The following is a 24,670-nucleotide window of genomic DNA, read 5'->3' on the forward strand; positions in this document are numbered from 1 at the left end:
AATTATATTACAGTGACTTGCAAAATGTTTGGCTTTGCTTCAAAAAAATCAAAGGTTTAAACAAATGTATTAAACCTTTGTACCAAAATGTTTGAAATTTCTTTACGATGCATAAGCTTTTGAAGGCCTTTTAGTATAAAAAACTAACTATGTGCATATAATACATACATATATGCAAATTTATCCAGTATGTGAACGCATCAAATAAAAAGAACGAACAGATACTTAAAACACAAATGCTATCTCCTTATAATAATTAGTTCGTGTTTGTTTCCGCATGCGCATTCATATTTGTATTCATACTGACATTCGAAATGAATTAATTTATGAAAAAAAAGTATGACTTTCCGATTTCTCCAGTACAAGAAACTTTTAGTCGGTGATTATGATATACAAGTTGGCACAAAATTAATAATCCAATTTTGTTTTTGAATAACTTTTTTTACTAAATAAAAAAACATTTTGAGTTAAGAAATCTTTATTTTGACCTTTACGCGCTCCATTGCCTGTCTGTTTATATCCTGCAGCTGTCTAGTTTACAAGTGTCAATGATTTTTTTTGTTTTTGGTGGGTGAGGTATGGTTCAAATGCCTTTGCACTTACAGCGCCCGCCATTTGCCATTGAAAATTTCCATATATTAATAATATTGGGTGTTTTTTTAAGAGATCAATATTGTTAGAATGATTTTTTTTTTATTATAATCTGCTAGATAACTTCATAGCATTTATTTTTCAAACATGATATCCGGCATATGTATGTCCCCCGCGGATACAATTTGCATGGTCCATTCGATCAGTACAATTTTTGACTACTTTTTCCAATAAATCTGAATAATTAATCGAAATGAACTTAATCAACAAAAATGCGACGCAATCAATGGCCATTTGGCTTCAATTCTGAAACGAACTATATTTTAAAGCACGTAAGCAAAGATCCTTAGGTAAAATTTTCCACTTAGTTCAAGGACAAAAGCCAACAAGTTGAGATCGACATTTCGCCGTCTTCTCCAATACTTCGCCCTTTGAATTTCGGGAAGAATTTTTGTTTTCCAAAATAAATTGCCACAACTTGGAAGCGTTGTTCTGGCTTTAAACGATTCATAGTGGCTTACCAAACCCTGTAATAGGTTCGCATATAAGTAGATTACTTACTTTTTCGTACTTAAGTCTCAATCCGTAATTAAAAAGCGAGATTACCCATACAAAATTTTCTCCCGAAATACGAGATTATAAAATAATCTTAGAACATATCCATACATTTCCCCTGTGTTTTTTGTGTTATAGATAATTATTTTCAAAGTAAAAGCTAAATAAAATGAATGCCGGCAAAGAAAACTGGTTTGTAGACATAATTCTAATAAAGTTTTTATTTAGATGTTACTAATTATGCATTCATATTTCAGAAAAAAGCGTGTGTCCATAGTTACTTTGGCCTGTTATTGCTTATTATAAAATGTAATATCGAATTTCGCAAGCGTATTGGTGCCATAATTTTTGAAACCTCAGTAGACATTGCAAACGGATTACCTGAAACTGTCTATTACCAGCAGCAAATTGCTCAATTAAATTAACGATTGCTTCTCTTTGACTTTTCTTTACATTGTTAAAAATAATTCAACTAACCAAAAACAATAAAATATTCCACCAAACCAATTTCTATTAAGAAAAATCTTTCTTTCTAATCTGCTATATGTGAACGGGTAGAATAATTTTTATGGATTTATTGCTCAACACTGCATATCAGCTTTCAAACCATAGTTATCGATATCGATAGTTCTCATGCAGCCAAAAAAAAACGCCTGATAATATCACAACGAAAATGAGTTGCAAAATAATTAGGAAGTATCAATTTAATTTATGACAGGTATTTGGAATATGCGACTCGTGCGCATGTGCGAGTTTTAAGTAGTAAGAAATAGAATTTAATTAAGAGAAAATTTTACTTAAACTAATATAATCTATATTCAAATAAGTAAATCTATTTTCAAATTCGAAAAAGTTATATTACTGAACGATACTTCTATGCCAAGGTCAATGATGGTGGCTCAAAAAACTAAGGAAGATAAGAGCCGGAATTCCCCAAGGCAGTGTGCTAGGCACACTGTTGTATACATTATATACAAGTGATATCCCAGCACCTAAAGGAGAGCATACGATGCTAGCTACTTTTGCAGACGACACAGTCCTTTATACCTTCAGTAAAAGTATTTCCACTGTACTATTAGTGCATATTTTAAGGAGTGAAATATTAAAACAAACTTCAAACACAGCAAGTAATATATATTATACAACAAGACGAAAATTTATATATAGATATGTATAGATATATATATATAATTGGCGCGTACACCCTTTTTGGGTGTTTGGCCGAGCTCCTCCTCCTCCTATTTGTGGTGTGCGTCTTGATGTTGTTCCACAAAATTAAGATAAATGGTTCTGACATCCCCCTAAATAATGCAGCAAACTATTTAGGTATGCAATTGGATGAAAAACTTACATGGAAGGAACACATTAAAAAGAAAAAAAAACACAAATGAACTTGAAGTTGAAAGAACTATGTATAATGGCTGTTAAATAAAAATAAAATAAACAACAAAGTACATATAGGTATATAATATAATATTATATAATAATAAAATTATGTATATTTAATTTTGATTCACAAGTATGATAGAATGTTTATCTCTTAAGGTAAAAAATATTTATCTCTTATGGTAAAGAATATTTTCAGTTGCAACAACATAAAACATCGAAAAATAAAAATGTAGAGTGTCGGACAAGCTAAGGTTAGCAACTAAAGATAAACCTGCACAAATACATATATTTACGAATATGCAACAAGTTTAAGTTTGCTTAAAACGAAGTTTTAGCCCTTTCCGTGCCTTTATAAAAGTCAAATTGACTTAAATTTATTTTTGAATTGAATTTGTTTACTATGGGTAGATTCAAAAAATGTAATCGTAATCTCTGATATATTCTTCTGTATGTACATCTATATATTGATGCCGAACGCCAAATAGTTAGTATTATATGGCCATTAAAATAGGCACGCTCGGAAAAATTTAATGCTATTAATGAAATAAACAAATTGCTTCACTGCACCATTTATATCAAGTCAGTCCATAAGTTCGTGGTTTTTTAAAGATGGTTTTAAAATTAATAAAAAAGATGTTTAAAGTATTTATTAATCAATAATATATTTTCCTTCATTGTTTACAATGCTTTCCCAACGTTTAGGCAAATTTTTAATTCCCTGCTTTAAAAAAATTGTGTCCTTGGAGCCAAAATACGCTTCGACATCCCTTTTTACAGCTTCTTTTGAGGAGTAGTTCTTGTTACTCATATGGGATTGAAGTCCACGGAAAAGGTGATAATCACAAGGTGCAATATCCGGAGAGTATGGTGGAGGCGGCATTAGTTCCCATCTGAGCTCGTTCAGCTTGTCTAATATTTGCCTTGCGGTATGAGTCTTGCGTTGTCGTGGTGAAACAAAACTTTGTGTCTATTCACTAAAGACGGTCGATTTTATTTATCAATTCTATGCCCAATCGAATGCAAAAATATATTGACAGTCATGGTGCGCACAGTGATTATTGATTGAACTTCGATAATTTAAACAGGATTTTTAATAACATCACTAAATTCATTTTGTATCGTATCTATTTATATTTCGTACCTATTTTATTGACCACATGAATATTTCCTTTTTATTCCTATTGTCACTAGTTTAAATTTTAAAAGATCTTTGAATTATTACTTATATTTGTTATATTAACCTATGAAATGAAAACATGCAATTGAATATCTGTTACTATTAATTTAAAAATCTTGCATTTCCGTATGAACGTGGGATACCTATTTCAATGGCCATATGCGTATCTTGACTGATAGAAAATGTGAATGGAACAAAAAATTTCTTTTCTCAAATATCCTTTTGTACGGAACAGCACCAAACCACTAAGCTGGTTGAATGTGCTTGATCGTTTAAAAGTTAATAAATTTAAGTACGAATTCATTTGTATATAAACAAGAGACAAATACAATGCTTTAAGACGTGGATGGCTAGCTTATGCATACACAAAAAGTTAAGCTATAAACGTAGTTATCTAACAAAGTTATCTATTGGTGGTTTTGTTATCTGATGTGCACTAGTCTGTCAGAGGCGAGGTTTGTACGGGCAAACCAAAACTAAATTCTTTAAAAGTCTTCAATGCAGGGAATATATGATATTGCCCATTTACATTTTTATATTTCTCAAAAGAATAAAATAAATAAAAAAATTTAAAACTAAAACAACAGCGTTTTTATATTACCTGTTTTTGTATTAACTACTAAACTGAAAGTGTTGGGTTGTTAACTACTAAACAAAAAATAGTTGGGTTGAGTGCTTTTTCCATTTTTTATTCGTTTAATGTGCCTAAATTTGAGCAGCAAATTGAACAATTTTTCCGTACAGGCACAGTAAACGCTTGTATACATCTTTTACTTAGAAGTGATTTCATAACTTTATACTCGCAGATTTATTCGCCAATTGTCAATGAAAAATAGACTTCGATTCTCGTTGTCATCGCCTTAAGGGGGGTCATTCCAGTCATTCTATTGCTGTTTTTGGAAATATTTTCTATGCGAAAAAAATCTACAACTCTAACCTTATTATCTCTGTTGAGATAGCGTAAAACAATTAAAAAAAGAGTTATTCAGTCTTAAGATATGTACAGTTTCGAGCACCTAATTCGACAAATTTTCATCAAAATTTCAAAATTCGCAATCAGAATTTTAAACAGCATTTGGGTACGCGGTTTTAGCCCATTCTTTAAAATAAAAAATAAAAATATGTATATTTATTCAATGTTAAGGTATTACACCTATTTAGAAAGCCGATATTGTAATCAGTTTTCATTACTTTTATTTTTTATCATTAGTTTTTTATAAAAATATAGTTCAATCTACAACAAGTATCATATGCATAAATCCTAGTTTCAAACTCTGTACGAGTAGGGTTTCGGTTTACGAGTCAAGTTTTCATAAACATTTCAAACCTTTTCAACGGATATTCTTGAAAAAAAGTGATGTAGTATAATAAAGTGAAATCTTTAAATTTTCAAAAATCTCGTTAATTTTTGTCGATTTATGTGACATTTTTTTGTAGGATGAACTATATTTTTATAAACAATTAACGAAAATTGAAAAAGGCAAGTAGTCAAATTATCGCATTTCTAATAAAGTGCACGTAACTGTATAAGACAGAGTATGTCGGACTTCCTAAATGGCAGGTGCGCTGCATAAGTACAAAGTCAAATGTTCCTAAACAAAGAAATGTTATAGTTTGAAGTTCCTAAATGCAAGCATAAAGTTAGAGACACGAAATCACGAATTGCTCATCGAAAAATTGTATGATGCTAAGCTTTGCAGTAGAATTAAAAAAATTGCACAGTAGTAGTGATAAATTAAAAGGCAATTGAATTACCTAGGATATTTCAAAATTCTGAACATTAAAACGGATTTTTGGCCCATTATTGAAATTTGGTAAGAAATGTTTGCGGTTCTTCAACAATTTGCCCAATAAATCCGTATTATCCTAGTTCATCCAGTGCCTTTATAGATAGAAAATATGTTGAATAACTTTCTAGTTATTCCGAATTTAAAACGATAGATTTATTGACCGGAACATTTAGGCTCACATAACGCCAAGCCAATCCTTTTCGTATATACACCTCTGATTCTCGTTTTCCCCATCTTGTGAAATGGAAATATGTTGTAATTACGCTAATTATTAAACTAGAATATTTTTCTTTCATGCGATCGCGGAGCCATTTTACGACCGCGTAAAATAAATTAAACATTCCCTGCAAAACTTAACATGTATTATATTAAATAAAAACAAAGCAAAAATACACATTAATACTAAAAATTTTATGGAGTATGTAATGAAGAGTTTAGTCATGAAATTAAATAGTTGACAGTGAAGTAAATACTAATTTCTACTTCACTTTGGCCGCAGTATAAGTTTGGCCTTTCATTACATCCGTTTTGGTATTGATTTTGTTTGTAGCCGCGATTGTATATTTTAATTAACTTCAATTAACTATTGTAATAAAATATGATCCATGCAGAAGTACTAGTTATATGAGAACGAAATTCAGTGCAGCAACAAGCTGACGCCCAAAGCACAGGCAAAATTAAAATTCCAATATATTGTATTCTTACCACTTTGGATTCGTCCTTTTAGTTCCTTTACATGCTAATCAATAATTTGGAATTATGGACAAACTTTACGGCGTTTTATTATAATAAAGTGCCTTGAAATTAATTTTTGCAAAAACACAAAAACACAAAAAAAATAATCAGCAACAGCGTAACGCTTGCTTGGCATTTAATGACAGCCGTCAAAAACATATGTAGCGTGATAATAGGGTAAAGGCAGAAATTTCGTATGTATATATTGTAATTTTAAAGCTAAATACACACCAGGCAACCGTTGCAGCAACACGGCCATGTTGAAGCAACCGTTGCCTCGTGTGTAGCTGTGTTGCCAATTGATTTTCGTATTGCTGCAACCGTTGCCTGAAATATCAAATAAATTTGATTTTTGGGATAGGTTGCTGCAACCGTTGCTTCGTGTGTATCATTGTTTACTGCTTTTACTCGTTCAGTTCGCTGAAAACAAGCGAAGAAGAAGGTTCGTGCGGAGTGAAATAAAGTGAAAAAGGAAAAAATGGCAATTGAAAATAATGAAAATTATGCTAATTTTATTAACGAATATAAAAATTTGAGAGAGCTGTGGGATATAAGTAGTGAAAAATATAAAAATAAAAATTTTAGAAAAAAAGCATACGAACAATTAAAAATGAATACAATAAAATTGATAAAAATTTCAAGTCCGCAAAATAGTTTCCTGTTGCAAGATACCGCAAAGTTATTGCCAGTCTAATTTCTGCTGATATTGCCTCTCTCATTATGGTATCTTGTTTCGTTATTTATTTTGGCCTTTACGAAGTCCAACAATTTTTTAAACAGGGCTTCGTCCATCCTCATGTACTTTTTATAGTCCGCTGGCTCATTTTTTCCTTCAGTTCTTTCAGCAGCCTCTCGTTCGAAAATTCGATTTTTTTTTAAAAGCCAATTTTTGGACCAAATTTTCTTTCTCTTCTTTTGTTGCATCTCTTCTTCCTCATTTTCGTACAAAAGTTCGTCAATTATAATAAGAAAAGTAATTTTACGTATTTCGTCTATCGGGTACTTTTTCCCCCGGGCCCGGAGTTTTCAGAGGGGCCCGGACTCGAGATTATACGTATTTATATGAATTAGACATCATTGGAAAGGGCCCGCATTTGCAATTTTCCCCCGTAGCCCGGATTTTCCCCCGGGGCCCGGGTATGCTCTCTACGGCCCTGGCCTCAGTATGGTAGAACCAAATGTCGCGAGAATGAGACATATCAATAAAAAATTGCACTATTCTTGTCATTGTTAAAGATGCATACTAAACTTTCATAGAGCAATTAGACCAAGTGCCGGTGTTGTTGTTGTTGTAACATCATACTTCATACTTTTACGTATTTCAGCTATCTAAACACATTATATTATAAACATTCCTCATACTTTTATGTATTTCAGCTATCTAAACACATTATATTTAGTTTGGTGAACTCTATCTACTATACATTATATAGCCCTGTCAAACGGTTTCGCCCAGTGGTTGATATTCGACTAGTTTTATCTTCGTCTCCTTATCTTTAAATCTACCTATGTGCACTCCTATATCTGTCTTCGCCTCTATTTCTATCCAGTTCTTTGTCTTCATCTTTACTCTTATAAACATTAGTATTACGTATTTAAATTTATATACAGTCTGTGTCAGAAAAAAGGAACCGCGATTATTCATGAAGTTATATATATATATGTACATATATATTAAAATTTTTTTTACATGAAAGTATGTAGTCTCCATCGTTGTCGAGTATAGCCTGGCATATTCTTCAAGTTTTGTACCAGCTTTTCTGCGTAGCTCGTCGACAAACAGGACTAGATTTTGCGAACTTGGCGCACGAGTTGCTTTAAATCATGGACTGGCCTTCCGGCAAGATACGTTTTCATAGTTCCCCACACATTTTCAAGGGGTTGGCGTCTGGGGAGTGGGAAAGCCAGTCGTCGTTTGATTGTGTTGCTACTCACATCTATTCCCTTTTTAGCAAGAACAGATCGTGCATGGCGTAGTCACAAAGAAGGGTCCCGCTTAAAAGTTGTCCCGATCACTTTATCCTGCTTTTTTGTCGTGACTCGCTTCAAGCCGCGCTCGGAGAAGTATTCAACATTTTTGTACACCTTATACCGCTGATTCCACATCACAACAAAGTTTTTTGATTTTTTAATCACTTTTGCAGCCGCGGTGTAAGATAAAATAAGCATAAAAATACCTCCTCAAAACACTTCGCGTAGTTCTCACTAATTTTTGTTTGATTGCGTTTACGGGAAAGTTTCGAACGACACTAACCTGAGTTAGTGTCGCATGTCACAGAGAATGTGAAGATCCCGATACCCCAATCGTCGATGACGAAATTGACGTTCCGCTACCCGACCATGACGAGGTGAGAATAGCGATAACGCGGCTAAAGAACAACAAAGCCGCGGGCGCCGACGGACTGCCGGCTGAGCTATTCAAACATGGCGGTGAGGAGCTGGTAAGGTGCATGCATCAGCTCCTATGCAAAATATGGTCGGATGAAAGCATGCTCGCCGATAGGAATTTAAGTGTGCTCTGCCCAATCCATAAGAAGGGCGATCCTGCAATTTGTGCCACTTACCGCGGGATTAGTCTTCTAAATATCGCCTATTAGGTTCTAGCGAGCGTATTGTGTGAAAGGCTGAAGCCCACCGTCAACCAACTGATTGGACCTTATCAGTGTGGCTTTAGACCTGGAAGGTCTACCATTAAACAAATATTCACAATACGCCTACAAATCTTGGAAAAGACCCATGAAAGGAGAATCGACACACACCATCTTTTCGTCGATTTCAAAGCTGCATTCGACAGTACGGAAAGGAGTTACTTGTATGCCGCGATGTCTGAATTTGGTATCCCCACAAAACTAATACGGTTATGCAAGATGACGTTGCTCAACACCAGCACCGCCGTCAGAATTGGGAAGGACCTCTCCGAGCCGTTTGATACCAAACGAGGTTTCAGACAGGGTGACTCGCTGTCGTGTGACTTCTTTAACCTGATGTTGGAAAGCATCGTAAGAGCCGCAAAACTTAATCGCTCAGGCACAATATTTTATAAAAGCGTACAATTGCTGGCGTATGCCGATGATATTGACATCATCGGCCTTAACAACCGCGCTGTTAGTTCTGCCGTCTCCAAACTGAATAAGGAGGCAAAGCGAATGGGTCTGGTGGTGAACGAGGACAAAACGAAGTATGATACCTCCTGCCGACTGGCACTCACGTATCGGCACCCACGTCACTGTTGACAGTTATAAATTCGAGGTTGTAAAAGACTTCGTTTATTTAGGAACCAGCATTAACACCGAGAACAATGTCCGCCTTGAAATCCAACGTAAAATCTCTCTTGCCAACAAGTGCTACTTTTGACTAAGTAGGCAACTGAGCAGTAAAGTCCTCTCTCGACGAATAAAACTAACACTCTACAAGGCTCTCATCATGCCTGTCCTAATGTATGGCGCAGAAGTTTAGACGATGACAACATCCGATGAAGCGACGCTTGGAGTGTTCGAGAGAAAGATTCTGCGTAAGATTTTTGGAACTTTGCACATTGGCAATGGCGAATATCGCAGGCGATGGAACGATGAGCTGTATGAGCTTTCCGACGACATAGACATAGCGCAGCGAATAAAGATCCAGCGGCTACGTTGGCTGGGCCATGTCGTCCGCAACGCTCCGGCTCTGAAAGTATTTGATGCGGTACCAGCTGGTGGTAGCAGAGGAAGAGGAAGACCTCCTCTGCGGTGGAAAGATTAGGTGGAGAAGGACTAGGCTTCACTTGGTGTGTCCAATTGGCGCCGGTTAGCACGAGCAAGAAACGATTGGCGCGCTTTGTTAAACTCGGCCAAAATCGCGTAAGCGATTATCGCGCCAATTAAGAAGGGAAGAAAAACCTGAGTTAGCACTGGCGTCGGTGCCCTTGAGTGGGACTATTACGCAGCAAAAAGCAGAACGAAATATATCTTGAAGTTACAAGAAAAAACCAGTTTTTTCTTCTGACACAGACTGTAAGTATTTGAACTTACCTTCATATTTATCTTTACATATTTTTATCTTTGCTTTTATACTTTTCTTCTTCTACATATTCACCTTAACCTTCATCCCTGTGTCAATCTTAATCTAAATCTTATTTGCCTTTCGAATGATATATGTTTTTGTATATTACACAGCTGAAATTATTGTATACCAAATCTTAAAATTCTTCAGAAATTTTATTACTTTTATAAAAAAAAAAACGCTTATTCATATTATGAAGCCTCTTATTACTTAAACAAATAATATAAGATTATTTTCAGCGTAATTCTTCTTCTATCTCTTCTTCTCTGCCCGGATCGGTTTCATCATCTTTAACGTTTACACGCTTTCGTCCCGAATTCCAAATAATATCAAAATCCAAATTACATTCTTTTGCTATCTTTTGCACCAAAGCTTTGTCAACCAAGCCAATTGTACTCCAGGCATTATCTTTTACTGCCAATTCTTTCAAAGCGCGCCCAGCTTCGGTCCACTGTTTAGAATAAGCCAAGGCACGAACCAGCATAGCGAGAATGTCCGCTTGACGTATTGGCGGTGTTTCCGGTTTGACTAAAAATAAAGTTAAAAAATAGAAATTCTAAAGCAGAATTGACTTTTGAAAAATGCTTCATTAAGTGTTTACTTTATATACTCGCAGATTGTTTTTTTTTTTTTTTGTTCCCCTTTATTTTATACATCTGTCCAATGACATTAAGTACGTTGTTTAACAATTTGGCCAAATGTGTACAAGAAAAGAAATAATTTAAAGCCAAATATCAAATATAAAATAATAGTTTGGAAAAAGTAATCTTGAAGGCCAAGTGCTTCCTCCACTTCATAGACCGCAAATTGATCTCTTCCCACAAATTGAGAGCGCTACAGTTTTTAGCCGCCTCAAAACGGGAGACAGGTTTTTGAAAACAGAAATACGCTCGGATGTTTACTATATATTACCTGTCACGGGCCGACCTCTTTAGTAAAACCTATTTAAAATATTTAAATGTTCATATCCGCAGTATAATCGAAATCAGGACTTTTGTATGTATACAATGCACAAAAATTCTCGGCTACTACGGGTCACAGAAAAATTGTAAAATTAATATTCCAATAAACTTACTTAACATATTTCTACAGCCTGAGATAACGGCTGGATGATCGCCATTTTTCAATGCATTTTGTATATCTAAGATCTTTTTTACGTCCGCTATGGTCTTTTCCAAATTATTCAGAGCATGTTGGGAATGGCCAAGTTTTCGTAAGCAATTGGCCGCCTCATGCATTGCTTTTAAAGCCTTCTCATAGTCGTGATATTCTTCAATTTCAATCTGTGCGCAAATTGCATAAAAGTTTGCTAAAGAATCATATGCCTGACCCTTCGAGTAGAATGTTACAATATGCTTATGTATAAGCTGATCCTCTTGCCAATTTAACGCCTGCAAGTAGTTAGCTGCCATTATATATACCTCACGCTGTCGGGACATATTCGCAAAAAATATTATCTTTTCGGTGCTGCCCGACTTAAGTAAACTTTTCATTGCGCGCACTTTATCGCCAGCCTGTGTAAATTTCTTGGTTGCCGTGTGATAGTCGCCTTGTTGTTGAAGTAAATCTCCCAGCTGTGTCAGAATTTCAATTCGCGTTTGCTCATCTAGCTCATTTTTATTTGGCGTGAGCATTTGCGCAAGTTCTTCGGTTATCGGAATGCCTTTCTCCATGCAGATTTGTAACGATCGTTTCAGATATTTCGTCTTTGCCAACAGATATACAGCTTTTTGATGTTGTTCGATGCTCGTAAAAAAGTCTGCACAACGGTTTACCAACTCGGAATCTGAGTCAACAGTTAACTCTGAAGCGATTATTTCTAGCACCTCCGGCTGTTCTGATTCAAATGCCATTTCTAGTGCCTTATGGAGCATGCCAGCACGATGATATAACTCTACTGCACGCTTGAAAGATCCACATTCCTCGAAGTAAGCCGCAGCAATAGCCTTATCGCGACTACGTGAGGAACTAGCAACAGTCCAAAGCTCGTCTTGGAAGTCGTTTTCCTTGCATATACGAATAGCGTTGCTAAATGTTTGAGCACGTGTGTAAAACATGATGGCTTCTTGAAATTTTCCAACATTCTCATAATGACGGGCTAAGTGATAGCAGGCAGCCCGATCGCCTGATTGTCGTGCTATAGCATCCGCTTTAGATATTTTCCCTAAATAACAAAGTATTTTCACCTAGAATGTACGATTACATTATTATGTGTGAAAGATTTTTTAAATATTGTAAATGCCTTACTTGTGAAAACCAATCTTCGGCTTTCTGATATACTGCCAGCGCGGCATCCATGTCACCAGAACTTTCAATATATTGTCCCCACCATTTAAGCATTTTTGGATCGGTAGAATTTTGCATGTAACGCTGTAAATTTGTTTTTGTATTAAGTCTGATTTATCAGTGCTAGCTTGACTGTGGTGAATTTTATAAACTGAGTGTAAGCCTACAAAATTAGGCATTTAAACTCAGTTTAAGCATAGTTATACTAGCACTAACAAATTAACAGCATTCACAGTTATATTTTGCATTCCTTACCTTCATTGCCAGTGGATTATCCAGAAGCATTTGTGTTATATTCTGCACTGGGTTTTGAGACTTTTCAAAATACTCCAAAGCTCCCTTAATATCCCCACTTTCTTTAAGCTGCAGAGCTTTGTAGAAATATGTGTTCTTTAAATGAACACGATCTTCCGTTTCTGCGATTTGTATTGCCTAAATGGACAGAAAAATCTTCAACATTAAATACATGTTTTCGTTTTTTTTTTTTGTACTTTCGAAAAAAAATTCGCCTTACCTCGTCAATTTTTCCACGTGCCTGTAGCAATTTATTCAATAAATCATATCTGCCACATTTTTTGTACAGTTCAATTGCTTTGTCATGCATGCCCAGCTCTATAGCGAGCACGGCAAGCTTCGCCTCTTCTTCAAGGTCATCGTCCTCCATAGCTTGACGGAGCGCACGTACTGATCGTGCCTTTTCTAAATGACCCATGCACACCTTAGCCACATCTAGGCGATTAGTTTTAACACACATTTTTGCCAAATTTGTCCATATTGTTGGAGATTGTATGGAACGTATGCAACGATAGGCCAAATCCATGTTACCCTCTGCAATGTGAAGGCTAAAATTTAAAACCATCTTTCGTACGTTTTCATCACATTTATTGAGATCGACGAAATCTTGTAGAGACCGTTCTTTAACGATATTTGTATCCAAAGTTATCTACGTCCATATATCAAAATGTTAAAAATTGTATATAGAAAAACATACTTTTTATAATAATATTTAATTATTTACTCACCACATTCGGCACACAAAGATTGATCAATTGCTCCCCTAAGCCCAATGAGCGTTTTTCCAAAACATTCAACTTACATTTATCTGAGAAAAACAAGACCAAAACTTCAGATTCGATGCTATTAGTACCGGTATGATTTCCCCCAGACTTTGATGTCTGCCTTAACTCATGTGGTTGTTGCATTGACTTGACTTCAATAGCTAGCAGGCGTGATTCGTCTGTATCCCAATACACATTCACGGGCATGCTAGAATATATTTAAAGTTATAATTGAATAATAAATATGTATGTGTGTATAAAATATTTTTACCATGGCGTATTGTTGTTCTCATTCGCATTATTTACGAGGCTGTGTTCCATCAAATGATTACGTTCGAAGTTCCAACAATATAAGATCGGTTTTGGTACAAAACTGCGATTCGCGATCACTGCAGCTAAATGAGTTCCCGCAGTGTTACATTTCACTAAAATTACTTCCCCAAAATCATCAAATAAATCGTAACCGGATTTGCCAGGGAAAATTAGCTTAGGGTCATGCCGAGAAACATCATAGGCTTTAATGAAGCCATTCATAGTGAAAACACTCAAATAGGCACCAGTGAGGTCCATGCCAATGATTTTTCCTGTGCAAGCGAATATGGAGAAGAAGACGAAGAAATGGATTAGTTCATTTTTAAACTTGAAAAAGAGCTCCATAACGGTTATTTGGAAAAAAAAAATATAATAGTTTATCAGTTACGTTTATTTGTATATGGATATTTTTTCCAATGAAATTGTGAGTGATTTGATTTTTTCCGTTGTCTTCTTTTTAATCTATGCAATAACTACATAAACGGAAAACATTAGTTTTGAGTGCAACAAAGCAGGTCAGTCCGGCCAACAGCGCTAATTAGAAATCCAAGAGGCACCAGGCGCACCCCCATTTCTTGTTTCCTCTGCCACCACTAGTGAGTGACTCGTCGAATACTCCAATGCTGCAGCAGTTAATGCGAGTGCGTTACTATTTGTCTAATGCCAGAATATATTTCGGTCTCGTTAACTTCAATTTTACGTTTTTATAAAGATTGTGTCTGAGCGTTTATTTAAGCAGTGTGAACAATATTTTTCAACGCCAAATTAAGGCAGTCACACGATAGGAATTTTCACTTGGTATCAAACGGTTAGAGCTTCCCAATTCTGACCACAACTGTGTCATTTAACAGTGCTTTGCGGGTATACAAAATTCAGATATCACTGCATATAGGCAAACTCTTTTACGTGCTCCACCTTTTTCCACTTTTTTATGGCTATTACTTCGAAACGAATATTTTAAACGTTGGAATATGGCAGTTATGTGACTTCATCATATCTATGTATAAGCTCAATGCTAATATTCTACAAAAACCGTATACCCATACATAACAAGGACAATAATTTTCCATCAAATAATTTGTCTATGCCTAAAATAATCATAGTACCAAATATCTGTTGGACAATGATATTTACGAATAGTCAAAAAAAAAAACGTATAAGGTAGCCACAGTTATAGTTATAGAAGCCTATCTAAGCATATTTCTTATCACTAACTATTTTAAAGTGGCTTTTATGCCAATCATATTTGCCTTCGTATTTCATTATTCACCTTCGTTGTCGTTCGCCAAAATTTTATTGAGCACCACTCCACCAATTGAGTATATCATCACCTCATTAGATGTTAAACAAAATATATTCTGATTTTGTATGTTTAGGCTCAAACATTCGGCATTGAAGGTTTGTATTAGCTTCACGTTAAGATTTGGATCTTTATCATTGCTGTCGCCAGTTGCGCTGTCATCTGTATATGCCTCCATTCTGTAATCATCTACCCTTTGCACTTTCTCTATGCTATATGCGGATATAACACGGCCATTACTAATTATCAAATTTAGCTGATTCAGCGCTAAGGCAATGATCGCGAATTCTGCTTGTATAAGCGCATGCTTGCCGATGATATGTTCCAGGTAAATTGACTTTGCATTGCGTTGGGCTGCCCATAAGTCGCGTGTGTGAAAAGATAAGAGTGGTTGCTCCTAACAAAATACGATTTTTAAAATTATTAGTACATACAATCGGAAAAATCATTCATACTCTTAGCACATAAACATTCGAGATGCAATTGATCAGTATACAAGGCTTCGCCAATTCATTGAAACCCCAAATGCATTGCTTAACGGCGCCACGTACGGTCGAAATATTCGTCAATTGCCACGAATCTTCGGGCATATCGTGTTGGCCTGCACGACGCTTCCAAGTGTAAAGGTTACCTTGATTGGTGCCGGCGCAAAGTGTCTGGTTGCCCGTACTGTAGGCGAGGCAAGTGAAGAATTCGTTTGTTGGCTGCATTAATTTCTGCAATTTACGGCTGTTCAGTGTCGAGGACTTATCACTGCTGTCGTTATTGTAAAAACTTGTGCTTGATGAGTTAATTTCGAGACTGCTCGAAGAAGCCAGTACAGAAACTGCTGCTTTTTAAAATGTATGAAACAATGAGTGGTTTAAAGACGAATATTTTTAGTTAGCTTACCAGTACTAGGCAAGTCCATTTTTAAGAGATAGTTATCACTTTTTTCAATATCCCAAATTCTAACGCTCAGGTCCCCTGGAAAGTTTATAATCAAATTATTTTAATAATATTATATTTCAGTTTAATTCATTTAACTGATAAGTTTATTTATAAATCATATTAAAATTAAATCACTTGAGCTAGAAATTTGAAAATCAGCATAGATTCAGTCTCTATGGAAAAATAAATCAGAATATGAATTAGTTTGCTTTGTGGCGCGGGGCCAGTGATATTTTGAAAAATAGAATACATGACCAATTTAACTATTACGAGGTTAGCTATTTGTATTTCTGATCTCGGTGTGTGACGGTGTGCACAGCGTCGATATTTTCAGGAACAACTGATGTTGGACGACCTTCTCGGAATTTGTTGGTGAGAGAAGACGACAGCGACTACTCACTATACATTCGTACATTATTCCTTATACCAGTTTTCACTGTCCCAAGGAATGGTGTTTGCTCAAAGTATAATGGTTTTAGTTCATGTATGCATTCTTGTCCCGAAAATATAAATAACAACCCTCGTATTCAGAATATGTGTGACTAGCAAGAAAAGAAGTTACTATGTACAAAATTTACCGTTATGCCACCGTTACATATGTATGCAGTGTACGGCATATATGTACGTAAATACTTTATAAGGCATATATTGGGATGGCAACTAAGTAATTCTGAATTTCACTCACGTAGTACAAATGTAAAACACATTTTGTTATTTGATAGTTGGTAATTCAGCTGTCAATCAGTAAAAAAGTTTTTTAATCGGTTGGCATTCGTTGAAAAATGGAAAATCGAAAGGAACATTTTCGTCATATTTTTTTCTTTTTTATTTCCGCAAAGAGAATACCGCATCGCAAGCTCATAAAAAGTTATGTGCTGTTTATGATGACGTAGCCTTAAAAGAACGGCAATGTATAAATTGGGTTGCCAAATTTCGTTCTGGTGATTTTTCACTCAAAGATGAAAAACGCGCTGGTCGTCCAGTTGAAGTTGATGACGCCTTAATCAAAGCAATAAGCGATTCGGTTCGTCACAGTTCAACACGTGAGATTGCAGAGAAGCTTCATGTATCACATACATGCATTGAAAATCACTTAAAACAACTTGTTCAAAAACTCGATAAATGGGTTCCTCACGAACTAAAAGAAACGCATTTAACGCAATGCACAACGCATTAACAGCTGCGATTTGCTAAAGAAACGTAATGAAAATTATCCATTTTTAAAACGACCGATAACTGGCGATGAAATTGGTTGTTTACAACGATATGAAGCGGAAAAGATCGTGGAGGAGGCCAGGTGAATCAACTCAAACAACATCAAAAGCTGATATTCGTCAGTTTAGGGAGATTACAAAGGAATTGTCTACTTTGAACTCTTACCACTCAACCGAACGATCAATTCTGATGTCTACATTGAACAACTAACGAAATTAAAAAATGCAGTTGAAGAAAAGCGGCCCGAATTGACAAATCAAAAAGGTATTGTATTCCATCATGACAATGCAAGGCCACATACATTGGTCACGCATTCGCAAAAACAACTAAGAATAAGACTAAGAGCTTTTTGGTATTGATCGGTACTGATTTTTTATTTTAATAACTATTTTATTTGATTTCGCACTCACCTGTTATAATCGCCAAACTATTGCCAGCCCACGAAATAGCTCCTTCCTTGCCAGATAAATTACCACTTAACTTAACCCGATCCAATTCGGTGAGTATACCAGTCGATTCCACCAAATACAAAGCGATAGTCATATCCTTCATTAAGCAAATAACCGCATCTCTAAAGAAAATGAATTAATAAGAGAAAAAACTCTGCATAACATAGAGACTCACTTCTTTGGATGCCACAGCATTTGCATGATGGGCACAGTATTATTCTTTAGCACCTCCGTGCAGGTGCCACCCTGATTGATATAGTACATTACACCATTTTGTGTGCCCACATAAAAGCAGTGATTATCTTTCACACCCGCATGTGTCATACTTCTTGCCGCTGTTCGTGGCCGCCAATTGGTGAGCGTATCCAGTGCCGCGTCATCGCCTGCCACAGCCGCCTTTGCCAAATTTGCCATTTCCTCACGCACCTCACTCTCGATGGTGCGTCGAAATGTTATATGCAGCAACACATCACGTAGATCATGCGAAAACATAGTTAAAAACTGATACTGGCCATCGCAACGCCAACCAGTAAGGAGACCCTTTGCATCGGCGGTTACCATGCGACCACCCTGTTCGCTAAAGTCCAGCAAAAGAATCGGTGCCTTATGTGGACCGTGAACGCTAGCGAATTCCCGATGACCGGCAAACCAAACATGTATATCGCCATTCTCCCAACCTGTCGCTAATAAGACCTTTTCCGGATGCCAAGCAAGCGCAGTGACCTGTGAAGTAGGATGCACTGGATAGGTAACATCCCGTTGTGGCTCACCCTGTTCAAAACATATCAAAATAAATATTACAATTTTAAGCTATTGTCGCGGGGACATACTTACCGAATCTGTGAAAATTGTTATTGACCCACCGCGTTCCTGACTGTAGGAAGCAACAGCGAATAATGGTTCGCTGATGTGCCAATTTCCAATGGTGCTAACTGCATCGGAATCAAGGAATTCAACTTTTGTGTCGAAGTATAGCGTCATTGCTAATACTTATTTGCAATTAAAATTTATTCCGCTGAATGCCAATTGGAAACTAATGGAATGAATTTGGTAGGACCAAACAAATTTGGTTGCCATGGCGTTTCTGTACTATATATCATTTTATTTCATTTATTCGTATGCACAAATAAAATCTGGTTGCTTACAGTGCAGATATATAAAATTATTTAAATCTGTCAATAATACAATAACTTGGAATTAAATTAAAATATAATTTAAAATTAAAAGTAAAATTTAATGAAGGCTAAAAGGGAAACGTTAAGAATAAAAAAGTAGCAAACGAGTACATAGACACAAAATATTCCAGAGAAGCCTTGGTATGTTTCAATTTTGCTTTCAAAATTATTAAAATTCTATTGCTTTCATGAGTTAGATGGTAATACATGATATGAATTTTATTCACAAGAAAAAAACTTTAAATATGTAGTTGAAATTCATCACCTAATAATTCCGGTGATTTGAATTTGTTTCTTGTCTGAATATTTTAGTCATATGAAAGAGACTTTAGAGTGTATTTTTTAACGACTAATTTATGTGGTTCCACAAGCTTTTATATTTCAAACCAATTTAAATATTTTGATATCATGTGCAATTTGCGTGGCGATGATCTAGATGAATTGTAAAATTTTTCATATCTATCATAATCCAACCATATCAGCAAAAGGTATTCAAAAATAATTCACATATTGTATTATATCAAACCCGATTTCATGGCAAGTGTGACAAAAATATTTTTGATTTACTTATTTTATCGAAGCACAACGGAATGTACAGTGCGCTTCAAAATAAAGTGTCGCTAATAAAAGTAACAAAATTAATCATCAAATTTTGTTTTTAAGCAACTTTTTGACGTGATAACGTCTTATAATTCGATTTAACAGACTGCACGCACGAAAAAATGTGTCGTTACCTTGCTCATTAGTGTTACCTTGCTCATTTGTCGTTACCTTGCTCATTGCCGTTACCTTGAATTAACTGCAAGCGAAAGCGCGGAACGAACGACAAAGCAAACAAAGCAAACGAACGGCAACGTTCAACATCTTGCTCTCTCCTACTTAAGTGAGCGTATATATGTATGTATATGCGCATATGTACATATATAAATTCACGTATTTGTATTTGCATATGCCTTCTTATTGATTATTATTAATTTGATTTACTTGAAGAATTTAAAATAAAACCAAGTTTGTTAATAATACCTGTTGTTTTAATGTTATTATTATTTTTTGACGTGATAACGTCTTATAATTCTATGTAGCCGGCTGCACGCACCAAAAAATGCGTCGTTACCTTGCTTGAACAGCATGTTATGTTATGTTATGATATGTTATGTTATGTTATGTTATGTTATGTTATGTTATGTTATGTTATGTTATGTTATGTTATGTTATGTTATGTTATGTTATGTTATGTTATGTTATGTTATGTTATGTTATGTTATGTTATGTTATGTTATGTTATGTTATGTTATGTTATGTTATGTTATGTTATGTTATGTTATGTTATGTTATGTTATGTTAAAGTATATTATGTTATGTTAATGTTACCTCATTCTCTATATCCATACAAAATATCTATCAAACAAATAAAATTAAAATTTTCTTTTGAAAAATGCAACCATTCAATAAGTATTTTCTTATGACGTTATCACGTTAAACTATCGTCAGTAAACCGACTTTACAGACAACCTCTTTTTTTACTAAATAAAAACGAAATGATTTCGAGTGATGGAAATCTTTATTTTGACCTTTTCGTCAATTGCTTGTCCGTTTGTATACTGCAACGGTCTAATTCAGAAGTCTCAAATATTTTTAGCACACGACGCCACTTTAAAAAATTATAAAACCTTCGATAGTGGGATTAATTTTGCGCCACCTTTTACATATTAATGAATGGCATATGTTTTCTAAAAATCAATACAAATATATTTTGCAAATTATTACCAAAACTTCGTCCAGTTCGCATCGTTACCAATGATGGCTTAGCGTCTTCCAGTACAACTTTGGCTCAATTATTGGTCATACTCCAACGGAAACTGTGGAGGCTTAAATGGCAAAATGAACTGCTTTGCTGTTGGAGCTAGTTCGACCTTTAGAAATATTTCATTTTAACATTTAACGCCCAGCTTTCTTGTTCTTACGAAATGCAGAAAACAGAGGTGGGACCCATCGCGTACGGCTAATCCGCTCTCAGTGAATTTGACAGAATCGCTAGTGTCTGATGTCACACTGCTGCAATTGGTGATCGTAATCATAGACTGTCTTCACACAAGGAACACTTTTGTTGGTGTTGTCCGTGTCGTTAACACAGGGCCACTCCGTTGCTTGCAATTGCTTTAATTTTTAGTCTACAGCCAACAACAACATTGAGAAAAATGAAAACACAAGGCTAGTTGTGCGAGCACGAGCAATTCAGTGCACCTCTCCTTTCATCGTTTCCCTCTCTGCCATAAGTTAAGAGTTGCTTCAACAAAATTTGCCCTGTGTAAACGCGGCAAATTTTTCTGTTATTTGTGTTATTTCTCATTCTTCTTGCATTACTGTTCGTGTTTTCACAATTCTGCACCACTTTGACCCCACATAAAAAATATTTCCCTCTGATGGGCACAATCTTATATTATATAAATCTTGGAATAAGCCTATTGGTTTCTCTGTGAGCTTTTGCCTTATTAGTGACCAAATATCTTCGTTTAAGTTTGCTTCTGGACTTTGAAAGCCAATCAAGCATTTCCAGTTTCCATGACTTCCCTCCTTGTATTCTTACCCAATCCAATTCAGTAATTAATTTGCGTTCTTCAAAACATCTCAGTCTCTTTGGTAAAAATTTATCCAATTTTTAAGATTAAGACTATGCGTAAAAGTAATCCTCTCGATGAGAAGCACTCGTACATATGGGCCTTCACAGGATGTTTTACTGTTCGTACCTCTTTTTTTTTTGAACCAAACTCTCTTATAAGAGTTAATAATTGGAAAAGTCAATTCATCTGTGAAGATAGCATTGCTCTAATTTGGCTCAAAATTCTCTTTACATCGGTTTCCACGTGTTTTTTGCCCAAAGCGATTTTGAGAATCTACTTTATGTGGGATGTGTGATTCTATTTATAAGTCTGAATAGGGTAGTAGCAGTTCCCACTTCAATTACTCTACGTAATAATTTTCTCTTAGTTTGCTTCAGGCTAACCATTGGAGTATTATCAACCAGTTTGACCTTATCCACCTTGTCCGCTTTGTTTTGCCTCTCGTGGCATCATACTCAACATTTCCGAAATTTTCAAATCGATTAATCCACTTCTTCATAAACGTGTCTGATGTTTTTGTGTATCCTGTGATTTTTTAGGATTTATTTTTTCGGCCCTTTGAATGTTATACGAAAAATGCCTCTTCAAAACGATTTTTAAAAATACCACTTGAATTTAATTATAGATATTCTCACGGCACTTCTTACTCCACGCACAAATCACAATCAAAATGTTACGTAACAAACAATAATTTACTACCGTTAACCATAAAGTTATTTTATAGACAGGAAAAATATGAACAACGATTTATTTTGGAGCTCACTGTAGCGTAGCTTAGCTTCGCCGTCCAAAACTTTCATCGCGTTTGCATAACTACTTGTTTTTCTTCTTTTTGTTAACGCTTGCATTCTCGTAACCGGAAATCAAAATACAATATTTTTTTATGAATTTTGTCTATTTTAAGTTTCTTCTAAGATGAGGCTAATTACAATGCATCACTAATTTTGGTTGTATTCGAGTCAGTACTTCTGCCTTTTTTAAAACTGGTGCCACATCCATTGACAATTCTAAAATATAGATATTTCTATTCTTAAAATAATCTCTTACCGGTTTTTTGCTGGAATACCTGTTTTTTTGAAGGGAGTTCACATGAGTTAAGGGGGAACGCCCCTGTGGTAAGTCACAAAATAGTCGATTTTTGGAATTTTTTTTTGTAAGTAGGCATGATTATTCGACGACCGGACAAAAGGAAATTTATTATATATGTATTAAACTATGTTGATGTAAATTTTTATTAAAGAATATTGAAAATTGACAAATTTATGTAAATAAACGTAAGGAGTTAAAAAGAAAAATGACGTCATCTGGTGGCAATCGCAATGAATAATCATCTGAAATCAAAAAACCGAACATTTTATTAATCTACAGAATAGTGGCTATCGTTGTACGTTTTTTGACAAAATGGTGGTGATTTGAATTTCGATGTGTGTTTTTCACCACTTTTTTGATTTTCAACAGGCCCAAAAAAATAGTTATTTTCAAAATTTTGAAAATCGGCTACGTACAACGATAGCCAATGCGATAACAAAACTTTTGAAAAAAAAGAAAATTAAAATCGGTTCATTAGTCTTCGAGAAATCGTTGCCACCGTATCAAAAAAAGTCGTTTCGAGAAAAACGCGTTTGAAATAAAGCAACGTATCGTAAGCGCTACGGGACCGAACCGACGGGCGCTTACTTAAGTACACATAGAATCGAGAATAAAGTGAATTTCGCTTTAAAACACTTTCTTGAGTAGTTATACTAACAATTTATGCAAAAAAAAGCCATTTTTTTTAATTTTCACAGTGGCGTTCCCCCTTAAATAAGTACCAAAAAAGTTTTTGGCCCAAAATCTAATTTTTTATTCCAAATTATTATATTATTCCTCTTCCGACTCAATACTGAAATTACCGTTTTACTGGAAAAACTAAACAAAGCAAATAACACACTTTTTTAATTTAAATGTATACTATGTATGTGAGACAGACGACTGGTTCGTAGGTAAAATCCATATATGAATATGTATACTATATACCTATGTATAATTGGTGCTTACACTCTTTCTATGCAGCTGGCCGAGCGTCTTGATGTTTTTCCACAAATGGGGGAATCTACGGTTTTAAGCCAACTCGGAGTTTGCAGATAGTTTTTTATGAGGAGATTTTCATGGCAGAAATACAGTCTGATGTTTGCCTTTGTCTGCCGAGGAGCGACCGCCATCAGAAAAAAACTTGTTCTGTTAATTTTTTTCGCCTCTACCGCTAAAACTGTCAACATACTTACATTTTACAGTAGGTTCTGTTTTTATGCGGTAGATACGTTCCGCAAGAAACAGCATAAAGAAAAAACAGCATAAAAAAAGCTACTAGTTCTATAGTAAAACTATAGATACGTTTCAAATGCTAAAACCGCATAAATCTGAAATAATCGCATAAAAAAGGGCACTAGTCCCATATTATTACTATAGATACGTTCCATAGACCGCATGAATCTGAAATAATTAAATAAAATCGCATAAACAAAATATTGTATCTTTGAAAATTATATCTTTATATATCTTCCATACTTGTAGGGTTAGCATTTCTGATGCAATCTGTGATGAGTTTTTGCTTAGCTGGTTTAGAATCTTGTTTATATGTACAATTCCCCATAGGTCGACATGCATTTTGTAATTTAAAAAAAAACCGCACTATTTCAAAACCGCATAAAAAAAAGCCGCATAAAAACAGAACCTACTGTATTTGAATATGCTTCCAACTTATAAACAGCTATACGAATATACCTTCTACTCAAATATGAACGAAACGGTATCAATAAAACGGTCCGCGGATGACATATGGCAAAAATAAATTTTTTGTTTTTTGATAGGTCTGTTATAAGCTTACATGGCAAATTTCAGCGTGATATGTTACATAGTTTGTTTTCTGTGCTACTGTAAACAAGTCAAGCTCGAGTGTGTTCTTCGAATTTAACGATGGAAATTCAAAGAATTTGTTTGAAATTTTGTTATTCCAACGGGACTCTGCTCTATCGCGTGCACGTATTTTCCAGTGGTACAAATCGTT

At 35.2% G+C, this 24,670-nt stretch overlaps 2 protein-coding genes across 3 annotated transcripts in view; both read right to left on the reverse strand.

Moving 5' to 3' along the window:
- Window positions 1-6,362, reverse strand: part of LOC129239712 (NADPH--cytochrome P450 reductase) — a 44,455-nt gene extending 38,093 nt beyond the window's left edge. For both annotated transcript variants that reach the window (XM_054875474.1, XM_054875472.1), the window contains exon 1: window positions 6,208-6,362. The gene's annotated coding sequence lies outside the window, so the exon portion shown is untranslated. The remainder of the gene's footprint in view (window positions 1-6,207) is intronic.
- A 4,102-nt stretch (window positions 6,363-10,464) lies between these two features.
- On the reverse strand, window positions 10,465-18,912 carry LOC129238986 (intraflagellar transport protein 140 homolog). The gene is made up of 13 exons (XM_054874242.1): window positions 18,663-18,912; window positions 18,004-18,599; window positions 17,790-17,950; window positions 16,126-16,200; window positions 15,690-16,063; window positions 15,205-15,631; window positions 13,894-14,206; window positions 13,587-13,830; window positions 13,079-13,507; window positions 12,820-12,996; window positions 12,526-12,648; window positions 11,354-12,464; window positions 10,465-10,806 (listed from the first exon to the last, which is right to left on the reverse strand). The coding sequence occupies exons 1-13, from the start codon at window positions 18,807-18,809 to the stop codon at window positions 10,514-10,516; spliced, it is 4,470 nt and encodes a 1,489-aa protein (XP_054730217.1). The 5' UTR covers window positions 18,810-18,912; the 3' UTR covers window positions 10,465-10,513.
- Between the last annotated feature and the right edge of the window lie 5,758 nt (window positions 18,913-24,670).

This window comes from Anastrepha obliqua, chromosome 2, assembly GCF_027943255.1.
Source record: "Anastrepha obliqua isolate idAnaObli1 chromosome 2, idAnaObli1_1.0, whole genome shotgun sequence".
NCBI classification, from domain to species: domain Eukaryota; kingdom Metazoa; phylum Arthropoda; class Insecta; order Diptera; family Tephritidae; genus Anastrepha; species Anastrepha obliqua.